At 37.7% G+C, this 11,912-nt stretch overlaps 1 protein-coding gene across 1 annotated transcript; it reads left to right on the forward strand.

The window, feature by feature from the left end:
* Positions 1–2,805: 2,805 nt before the first annotated feature.
* On the forward strand, positions 2,806–11,653 carry LOC141906661 (excitatory amino acid transporter 3-like). The gene is given in 9 exon segments (XM_074795941.1): positions 2,806–2,923; positions 3,494–3,603; positions 5,878–6,338; positions 6,426–6,523; positions 7,171–7,341; positions 7,344–7,665; positions 9,529–9,723; positions 10,420–10,554; positions 10,964–11,653. Coding segments are annotated over 8 exon segments (1,797 nt in total). The 5' UTR covers positions 2,806–2,923; positions 3,494–3,495; the 3' UTR covers positions 11,271–11,653.
* The last annotated feature ends 259 nt before the right edge of the window (positions 11,654–11,912 follow it).

The following is an 11,912-nucleotide window of genomic DNA, read 5'->3' on the forward strand; positions in this document are numbered from 1 at the left end:
GTCACATCTTTCCAAAATGATAAATCCCCCGGTATAGACGGACTACCGATTGAATTTTGTAGAATATTTTGGCATATATGCGTGTATACAGGAAAGTAGACTTTCTAAATCAATGCAAACTCTGGTATTATTATATCATTGATTCATAAGAAAAATGACAAGATAGACTTGAAAAATTGGAGACCAATCTCGTTACTATGTCCAGATTACAAAATATTCACATAAGTTCTCGCTAACAGATTGATTAACTGTTTAACAGACATAATACACCTAGATCAAACATGTAGCGTAAAGGGACGTCGAATCCAAGACAATGGTCATATTTAATTGATTGAGACTTAATTGATGACGTTAATAATGATAATTTCAGAAGCATTTTTAGTGACCATCGATCAAATGAAAGCTTTTGATCGCGTTGACTGGCAATATTTGTTTAAAACTTTAGAATCTTTCGGTTTTTGGAGAAAATCTAATTCGATACATCAAAACTTGCTATTCAAATCCAAAATCCAGAATTTGCTTTAATATGTCCTACATACTCTTGCTTAAGACTAAGTTATATGCCTCGAAATTACTGGACAAATCCGAAGAAAGAAAAATTAATCCAGGTAATTAGTTACTCACTCACCAATTTACTCAATTAACCTGTTCTCCTCTGTATATATACCCCTGATTTTAGTCAATATCTCACACCTGACGATGATCTCTAGTGTGAGATCGAAACGTCGTGTTCTTATATTTTAGATTATTTCAATTAATAGATTCTCGATTTGAGATTTCTTTTAATTTGTAAATAGTGGGTTTTTATCTTATCAAAAATCATTACAATCTAGAACAAGGCTCTGGCCGCATCAACACTATAGTTTATTTCAAAAACTCACTAATAGATCGCCTAAACCAAGAAATCATGCTTCAACAAAACCTTCATATTTGGAGTCTTAACAATATACTTATACATCCGGACACAAGCGGACTGAATGCAGTAAACAGATTCACAATCGACACCATTAGCGTAGTCTATTAATTAAACCCAACGCCATACACCTACATACCCGACTTTGAGACTTGAGGTATGTTCTGATTTAGATCGAACCGGGATGACGGCCTATCAATACGCATAGAACTGTCTGACCACTTTTGTTTTATATCACCACATACGCATTAGTTTACTGTTTCTGACGTTTTGACTGTAAACTCAGTCTCATTGCCGCGATAGCTGGAAAGCTGCCTCCTTTTTTTGGCTTCAGGATAGTTAGCTCAGTCTATCTACGCGCAATGATGACTGGAAAGTTGCCTCTTGACGTCGGTCTCATTAAAAACTACCAAAAACATAATTGTGACAGTGTAAACAAAACCCGATCAAGACTCTATATACGTTAGTGTACAAATATGAATTCAATATTCACGTGCCTGCGCCGCTTTCTTACTGACGGTCTATCAATGTGCATAGTACTGTCCCTTCGATTGCGACGCACCCACAGACCTAACTATGCACTTTATATTAGAAACACAAAACTGCTCACCGAGTATAAACTTTTACTTTTAGGAAGCTCAGCACCAGATGTGAAGTACCGATCGCGCACCCCTTGACGGAGAAACCCATCCTCATCGGAGCTGCACCGTCGATGTCATAAACTACACTTCGGATAGCCAAGGACCATACTCTGGGAAAGTTGCGTTTTGAAATGTGCTTCCTTTCTATCTAGTCAACACGCGGAACAATCAACTTAGAGGACTTTCTATATCAACATCTACCAGAAAAAAACTTAATTATCGGACTATTTACACGCAGAAAACGACCGAAATTATAAAAATGGACAAATGATCTTCAACCTTGTAATGTAACTATTTCCAAAATTTCGATGTATTAAATAAGCCAGCCAGAGAAATTCACCCCAATCAGTCGCTTGCCGGTTCAGACTGGTTGGAAGATTGTTTGAATGAACCGGAACCGAATTTCCCAATTATGTACTTCGATTTAAACAAAAAAAAAAATATGTAAACTCGACCGCCGATCACACAACTATACCTGTACTTCGATTTCCGATTACAAAATCAATACCCCTGTTTCGCTCCCGGCAGGTGTGGTGGGTCTGTAAGGGACACTCAATCAGAAAATCAAACGAAATTAGCCAACCAGAACAGGGATAATCCCTATTTTAAGATCAATTCAAACCCTGGCCGCAAAAACTTCATAGGTATATTACATCGCCCTCGATTTCTTGGACGGACTGGTTCCCGCTCAGCGCAAACCAGTCTACATGGATGCGCGGTATTTATGCCGGTGAAAACGCATCTGATTGGCTAGATATATAGACTGGTGGGCGCTGAGTAGGAACCTGTCTGCCCAAGGAATCTTGGGCGTTGTAATAGACCAATGAAGGGTTTATAACCAGGGTTGTAATAGACAAATGAAGGGTTGGCAGCCAGGGTTTGTGTTGGCATAAGTTTCAGCGGACGGCAATCAAGACCTGGCAAGCGAGGATGGTTTTTCTGGGAAGGGGCTAAACGCTCCCTGTTCCTACGGGCCTACTTTGCACAAATAATCGGCACATTTTTTATCTTTCTATGGCGTCTTCGATCGATATCACCATGCACTATTGGCACAGTTTGTTCTATCACCTGTTCGTATCGTGTTTATATACTATAATGCTAATAACAATACGTTATCACAATTATATGACTATCGTTCATATGAACGTGTACATAATGAATATTGTATGTTTTAGATTCTTTTACAGAATAGCGTAATGCGTTGTGTCATATGAAAAATTGCCGCATTCTCTGGAATTGGTGAGTAAACTTAGCATCATTGTAAGATCAAATCAAATAGATGTTCTTTGTCTCAATTCGATCGAATATACAAACAAGAGATGTTCACAACATAGACTGACGACATGGGATAAATACACAATTGCAAGAGGCAAGTTCCTTAGACTTTTTCAACCCCATAGCTAGTCCCGAATCTTCACGACGCGTCGTCAGGACCTGCCAAGATGGCGCTTGTCGTTGCTGTGACCACACTGTCCCGTTACCTTGTGCATATATGCGTGAAACTACTTGAGGGAACTGATGACATTTCCTTGATTATCGTAAACCGATGACCATGTATTTTCGAAATAACCACTCATCGCTTCACTCGATAGGGTGTCGTGGGACGAGACCTTCCTGAACATGATCTTCTTCTGCAGTTGCTTGCTTTATTCGATAAGTAAATATTAAATGTCTTCCATACAGAGATGAGTTTTAAAGAAAACTCGTGCGGTACTAGAATTTAACGAGCGCTTCGTTCATAAAACATAGGTGCGAAGCCTATTGTAGGATTGTACAAAATAGCCTGTTCTGTATTGTACCCGGGTTCGGTCATGCACTTCAGAGATAATTTTAAATTGAGAGTTACGCAATTGCTTACATTACAAGTTTTTTTTTATTACTTACCGATCTGATAATTTACCATATGCAAATAATATATTCAAGGCGTATTGTTGTTAAGGTATGGGGTTGCTCTGGAGTCGGTGTGCGGATAACATATCGCGTTCAGTACTTAAGAAGTGTCCATCACTTTCGTCAGAAAATCAAGAAGCTGCGCCTATTGTTCATAAGGTAAAATGATAATCAAGTTAAAGTTTTTAGCTCGCGTTTAGTGACCTTATATAGTTGTTAATTTGATGGCGTCATCAACCGCATGCTTAAGCGTAAGCAGTGTCATAATACAATTTTAAGCGTCTCCATATTTAAACCCGGTTGCCGAATTAAGCTGATTTTCCCTAGGAGAACGGTTCTGCCTACTCCCCAGAATTCAGTAAATATCAACAAATTAAAAAGTCATGTTATAGTCCCCTTCGTGTTTTCATCGCAAATTTTTCAACACCAAAAAAGTGTTAGTTATCCCTTTTGATTTCCAATGTAATAACCTGAAAAAGTCATGTTCATCGTGATTTTCAATCTCGTGATTTACGAAAGACATCTTTCATTTAGCATTCAGCAAATTAATCACAATTTCCACTCCTTTTTTATTTTGTTTGCAGCCCTTCCGAGGTTCTATAGCTTTCATCTAAAAAAAATCATTCTTATTTTCGTCCCTGTTTAATTATTCATTAACTATAATTGAAATATATATTTCTAGGGGTAAGGTTGGTAGACCTGGATGTTTACTCAAGGGTCGAATGTTTAAATGCAAGAAATAAGTAATGCTTGTTTGAGCATACCATGTTTTTGAATGGTCCTTAATATGTAGTTGAATACAAAAAATAAGGATCATTGCATAATATACGTTTATTGATGAATGTTCCGCTTCACTTCACATAATTTGAGACCAGACAATTAAATTAACTGAAGCAGATTTCTACTTGATAAAATTGTTGGTACTCATGACTAATTAAGCTTCTCAGGGACTTATTCAATATCATCACCATTTTACCAATGCACAGTTAAGCTCAACGTTGAATTTTGATACATCAGATTCAGAATTTCTAAAAATCTTTTACTTTTCGGACACTAAGTCCTTGATTCCTGCTGATGCTCTTTTGAATTACTTGGTTTTTACATTACCCGACAGGCAAAAGGCACAAGGAGTGAAATTCAATGATTTTGTGATTTTAAATCAATTTTCCATTCATAAACATGCTAGTGCGCAGCCATGTATCATTGATTTTTGCATTTCAACATTTCATTCTCAAGTTAACAACCAGTTCTACCAACTTAACCCCCGAAATAATGATTAAAATCATAGTTAATGAATTAGTCACCTTAAGGCAAAGGGTAACACATTTTCTGAGACACCCTGTAGAGTATTGACGTGACATTGCTTTCTGATTAAATTGACGTACGTAGTTAGATTAGATTTTAGTTCAACGATGATGGCAATTTTACAGCCTTATAGATAATACATTATAATATGTCATCGGATCCCTATCGACTGATCACATGAAAAGTGAAAAAATGAGTTCATAATCAAGTGTTATTCATATCGTATCTGAATTTCTAATGAGATCTAAGTGTCTGTAAAATGACTGATAATTCAAACTTTGCAATGATAAAACTATGATAAAATCTGAGAAGGAAGTCGATTTGCCGAATAAGAATTTACCATAAACTACCTTAAGATGCTCACACAGTGTTTCTGTCCAGCTGAATTCCAAAATCGTTCAGTTATGATTTTTCTTTGTTCCAAGATTTGCACTTTCCGTAATGGTCCCCTTACCAGGAACCTCATAACGATAGAAAGCAGTTCCGTCATCATTATGCATAATTCGGTCGTACAACGAAAATTTCATTTGGCCTGATTGTGAAAAACGTTGCTTTGAAGCCATTTAAGCCAACAATGAATAAAAGAAGATAAATGCAAAAATGAAACATGATTTGATAGTAACTCAAAGAGCACGATATTTTCAGAATACAGTCTGAAAGATTCACTCGTGGAACGAGTATGGTCGAATACAAAGCTTTGATGTAGTTCAATATGTTTCCTTCTATATCGGGCATTTGTAGACATAATCATTGAGGATCGTCTTAATATATCAATCAATTATTGACAATTTTGTGCGCGTATTGCAGTTTTTATTACTTTCGAAATACTATTGACATCATCTAAAAATTCTGCGTACTCAACTGATTTACTTACTTATCACTTGTTCAGTTCACAGTTAGGTCATAAATTGATTAGAGGCGGCGGGTATCGATTCATTACAGTTCAGATATAGAGACAAGCCAGCTGTGTATTGATATACGGATAAATTAAACAATAGCTGTGGACAAACATAAATTTCTTACATTATTGTTGTTCATCATCAAATTGTGTGCGAACATTGAGCGATTGTTTTCGAAGATATAAGGATGACCGAACTTATTTCAAAATCTATGAATCCTTCCAAACAGGTGGAGCTTCTCGTTGAGGCGGACAATAATCCCGATGAAGTAACATGTCGCCGAAAGTGCGTGCACAAATTGAAAGAGAACGTGCTGCTGATTCTTTTGGTCATCGGTATCGTGTTAGGCGTAGGTGTCGGTGCCGCGTTAAGACTCAATGCTGACTGGGACGAACGACAGAAAGCGTACTTTAACTTTCCCGGAGAACTGCTCATGCGTATGCTGAAAATGCTTATTCTACCTCTGATCGTTTCGACGTTGATAAGTGGCATGGCGTCGCTTGACGCCCGGTCGTCAGGACGAATGGGAGCGTTGGCCGTCGCTTATTACTTTTTGACCACGTTAATCGCTGTTATTCTCGGTATCGTACTGGTGGTGGCGATTAAACCAGGCGCAGGCGCACAAGTCGATAACGGCTCGACTTCGAAACAGATGGTGTCAGCTGCTGATACATTCATGGACCTGATCAGGTAAAAATCAGTGCTGGCACAGATAAGACGAAGCGCACTGATATCAATCGTTATCAACATAATATCGTAAGTGTATCGTATTTTTAGAAATATGTTCGCAGAGAATTTGGTGGCTGCCGCGTTCGAACAAACAAAAACAACTGAGGTACCGGTGAACGTAACCAAAGGCAACACAACCGAAATACGTAAGGGTTACTAATTATCTTAAAAATCCGAAAACGTATGTTGTGTGATTCGGGTAGACCTCGGCTAACTCACTGATAGGAGGCTCCACCCAATAACGAGAGAAATCCCACAATAAATTCAGCCAAAAATGAAAAGCTCTAAAGTAAAAGGATGTAGATATTTCGAGCAACGCTTCGGCTAATACTATTAGCCATCATCAGACTACTGACTACTGATTCATCATGCGCGGATATTCTGTATCTTCTCGTCTCCCCTCCCAATATTTTGGTTCCGCAAAAATTTGAAATATAAGAAATGCCTACAATTTGATGCGTTTACCGCCAATTCCCCGTAATAGCACTCATTGGACCCCTTTCATCGATTAGCGCCCCCCCCCCCCAATCTCGAGGCTGCCTCACGGCCCCTGATACGTCCATCTATCCATGATATGATATAATTTTAGATCGGTAACTGCCATTTGTACGGTCAATTCGAAAGATTCTATACTTTGAGGCTAGCTTACAATACACTTATAGTTGTTATAACTAAAATGGCAAGATATTTTCATGAACGAATGGAGCAGGATTTTGAGCATCAATAGGTACCGTACCTAACGGTATTTCTATGTCTCAAATCGGAAAAGGCTGTTTTATTCTAAACATTTCAGAAATGAAGCCACAATCCGGGACACAAGATGGCATGAACGTAATTGGCCTCGTCGTATTTTCTGTGGCACTCGGAATCGTTATCAGTCGCATGCGTGAACAAGGACGTCCTTTGGCCATATTCTTCGACACCCTGGCTGAAGCTACAATGCAACTGGTTACCCTGGTGATTTGGTAAACCATCTTTTACTTACTATGTTTCTAGTTCTTGGTATATGCGTATTTTGTTCTCAAAAATGTCTTATATTCCATTGTTCGTTTAGGTACTCACCAATCGGTATTATGTTCCTTGTTGCATCGCAGATCATCGACATGGAGGACCCGATCAAAACCATGCAACAATTAGGCTTGTATATGGTTACCGTATTAGTGGGTTTAGCCATACATGGATTTGTCGTATTACCCGTATTGTATTTCATATTCGTTCGCAAAAACCCGTTTAGTTTCATAGGGGGTGTTCTACAGGCGTTATTAACAGCGTTCGGAACTGCATCCAGGCAAGTAATCGTCATTTCATAGTTGAACACTTTGTACAGCTATTCATAATTTTTACATTAGTTATCGATGAAGTATGGTGGTTGATAAGGGCCATCAAAATATTTCCAGACAAAAAATAATTTTGTCATGAAAAATAATTTTTCCATCGAAAAATATTTTGTGAGTGAAAAATATTTCGTGAGTGAAAATAATTTTCCATCGAAAAATATTTCGTGAGTTAAAATAATTTCGTCATGAAAAATAAATTTCCATCGAAAAAAATCGCCTTCAAAATATTTTTTGTGAGTAAAATATTTCCATTAGAAATATTTTCCTATGTCAAAAAATATCTTTGCTGTAAAAATAATTTCGGGTTTTCCCGTTTTCACGCAGCAGTGTTTGTACCGTCAAGTATGTAGTGTGTATGTAGTGTGTTGAACGGGACATCAAGTAAAATATGTCTTAGTTTTCGATCCTACGGCTACAGCAACTTGTATCCGTTATTTTTGCCCTTTTTGTTGATATGAGTCCATTACATTGACAAAAATGGTTATTTCTAGATGGACCGGAGGAATCAAAATCAAAAGCCCTAATTTAATTTGATTTTGACTGTACAAATTTTTGGCCCTAATTTGTGTTCACATGGACCCGATGACGGCACCACCATCCCATCCTTCCTAACGTTAGGTCAAAAGGATTCGTCACGACATTTTCGAATCAAAACCAATGCTCTACCCAAGTACTCTGATTTTACATGAGAGCTGTGCGGTATACCCTGTGTAGTTCATGCACGCAGTGAAACTATACTTAGGGCTAGTAGCATGGATGAAATAAGTTCAAGTGAGACAGTTCAATCGACAAGCGCTCGCGCACGCGCGCATTAGCGGAAAAACCCACAATCATTTCTTACACTGCAAAAATATTTTAGTATCGGAATATATTTTGAAGGACGGCGATTAATTTTTCATAGCAGAACTATTTTTGCTCAGCATGTATTTTGAAGGTACGGATACGGAAGCCCCAAGGTGACATATGAGATAATTTTTTTCATAATTTCGACTTATTAAGTCGAATTTCGACATAATAAGTCGAAATTCGACTTATTTTGTCGAAATTCGACTTATTAGGTCGAAATTCGACTTATTAAGTCACTTACGAAATATTTTTCGATAGAAATCTATTTTTCATGAAATTATTTTCATTCACGAATATTTTTCGATGGAAAATAATTTTTTATGACGAAATTATTTTCACTCACGAAATATTTTTCGATGGAAATTTATTTTTCATGACGAAATTATTTTTATGTCAGAATATATTTTCATGGCCCTTATCAGCCACCATAATGAAGGTATAAACATTTAAAAAAATGAACGAAGCAAATACCAAGCAAACTTTGGGGCATTTTCGAATTACTTGGAGTAAGGATATTTTCAGGGAAAATGGGATAGCGATTGGGAAGAATAATTGGTAAAAGATATACTTGATCAAAGATGTCTTAAAATGGAAGGGCACAGGAAAAAAAAACAATATGAATCATCTATTTTATCACTCCAGTATTTCCGACATTGAATTGGAAACAATAATCAAAAATGAATAGGTGAACAAAAAAAATTGAATTCGAATTATTGGAGAACGGACGGAGAAAACTAGCTGTTGCAAATGATAAGATCGAAGATTGGGTCGGAATATAGGAAGAAAATGTTTATTCATGATCAACACGTATTGGGATTTGTAGATATTTCTTTTCGTATGACGTATCTTCGGCGGAACACTCCATATTCCTAGTAATCTAAATGTCCTTGCGTACGTTGTTTTCACGCGTTTACATTTTTTAATCGAGTAAATGTATCATTGGAGAATTTCACAAATATATATTTCAGTTCGGCTACATTACCAGTGACATACCGGTGCCTTGAAGAGAACAACCACGTGGATCGTCGGGTGACGCGGTTTGTATTACCAGTCGGCGCCACTATCAACATGGATGGAACCGCCCTCTATGAAGCTGTCGCCGCAATTTTCATCGCCCAACTAAACGGCATAGATCTGACTATAGGACAAATAATTACAATAAGGTACGTAGAAACCAAGCCTGAGGTTGTGGCTACAGTATCAACTGCTCCCTACTCCACCCACTAAATTTCATGTAAAAGAATATTGGCACTATTCCTAGTTTCATATACCGCCATGCGTTAGATTTACATCAGATGATAATCATTAGGAGCGCGCATGTTGATATCGTTTACAATAATGTTTTTAAACAACGATAACAAAAACAACAACAAAACCCTTTGGTAAAAATGCACAATCATGTATCAACACATTACATGATAGGAAACCTGCGACCTTCTGTGGCGATCGAGAATTTCACTCACGGCCGGCGATGGTCCAACAGGTATGCTTGTAGTTACTCGGTCTTCCGCATATTGTATATTTGGTAGTTCGTGTGATGATGTATGAACTCGGAGGCATAGAAATTCAGTTTAAAGTTCACAGAAAATATAACTAATTTTGATAACGGAAGACTGAGCGCTCGTCACACCATCTGGTGGCATAGCTGGTGCTGTGGTCCCCCATTATACCTAATGTAATTTATCACCATCAAATTTAGCATATCATACATTATATGATGTATGGTATCATATGATATACATATTTGATTTATTTTCGACACAATGAAATACGTTAAGAACGTAAAACAAAACTGAATACCCCAACATGATTTCACGTATGTCCGCTGTGTAAAATTGTCATTGTCATGGATATTTCAGCATTACATCTACTGCAGCCTCTATCGGCGCTGCTGGTGTTCCTCAAGCTGGATTTGTAACCATGATTATCGTTCTTACTGCGGTTGGCTTGCCGACAGAGGACGCAACTAAAGTCATAGCAGTCGATTGGCTTCTGTATGTATCGACACAATCTCGTAAAGGCGTACTCTTTTATGATCTCCGAAGTCTTCATCCGAAATCTCCGATTGGCTCCACACAAAATCCAAATCACACCTCCTCGACAGAAAGGAGGACTCTCCAAAAAGTCATCTGACCAATAAAAGAGTACGATTGGAGGCAAACGGATTCTCAAATCTGATAAGAGTACACCCTAACAGATTTTTAATCGATTATACGGGGGCGACATGGTGGAAAATGTATGTTTTCATTTTTCTCGTGGGAATGAAATAATCTTTTCATACCCAAGAAACAGATTTCGTTCCCACGTTCCCAATAAAAGAATATCTATTTTTCACCATGTCGACCCCGGGGCCTAAAAATGCCACATTAACAATATATATTGTATGTTTATGATTGCATTTAGGGACCGGTTCCGGACGATGGTAAACGTGCTCGGAGATTCAATCGGAACGGGGATCGTCGAAAAACTTTCGAGGGGGCATCTAAAAAAGATGGACGCATCCGACAAACAAGATGCGATCGAAAATGTCAGTTGCGCGACTGATGGTCAACCGGTGAATAACCAGAACAAACAAACCGACAAACGTGGTTCAGGAGATGTGAATCGAATCGAAAACGTTGTTGGACATTCATCATATTACTCACCAGCGGGCGTAGAAAATAACGGTTACGTATCGGACCAGAAAGATAGTGAGACAACAACGTTTTGAAAAAAAAACAGTTATTAGCGAAAGGGATTGAAAATGAAGAAAAGATGTTCTCGATCAAAGATGTTCCAAATAGAAATACTGTATTTTTATCATTCGAGTATTTTCCACAGAAAACTGGAAAAATAAAAAGGAGTGATCATTGTTTTGAATTGAATTCTAACGATCGTAGAACAAACGGAGGAAACTTGATTAGGCCGAAAATGGAGTCGGATATAGCAAAAAATGTTTAGGATAAAACCATGTCGGAGGGTTAATAGTAGATAATCGATTTCGTACTACGTATGTATCAATGTATGTTTATATCATCAATATATGTACCGGAATACATATACATTCAAGAAAAATTAACAAAAATCTATTTATTCATATCCATTCAAAAGTTCACTTCCGTCATTTTTTCATATACATGTACATATTTACAAGACGAATAGAACAAATTTATTGTCGTGTGTAGACGGCGTATTGATCACAAGACATCGGACAGGTCAATAAATCAATATTTTAGGAACGGTGTATCGTAAATTTCCCGCGATTGCCGAAGGCAGATGATCCAGGGTAATCCGGCAGAGGAATCATGAATTCGTCCAGTCTTGACATTGGCCGACCATTTAGCAGCTACATTATTCTTATGTCATTAGAACG

Source organism: Tubulanus polymorphus, chromosome 6, assembly GCF_964204645.1.
Source record: "Tubulanus polymorphus chromosome 6, tnTubPoly1.2, whole genome shotgun sequence".
Taxonomy (NCBI): domain Eukaryota; kingdom Metazoa; phylum Nemertea; class Palaeonemertea; order Tubulaniformes; family Tubulanidae; genus Tubulanus; species Tubulanus polymorphus.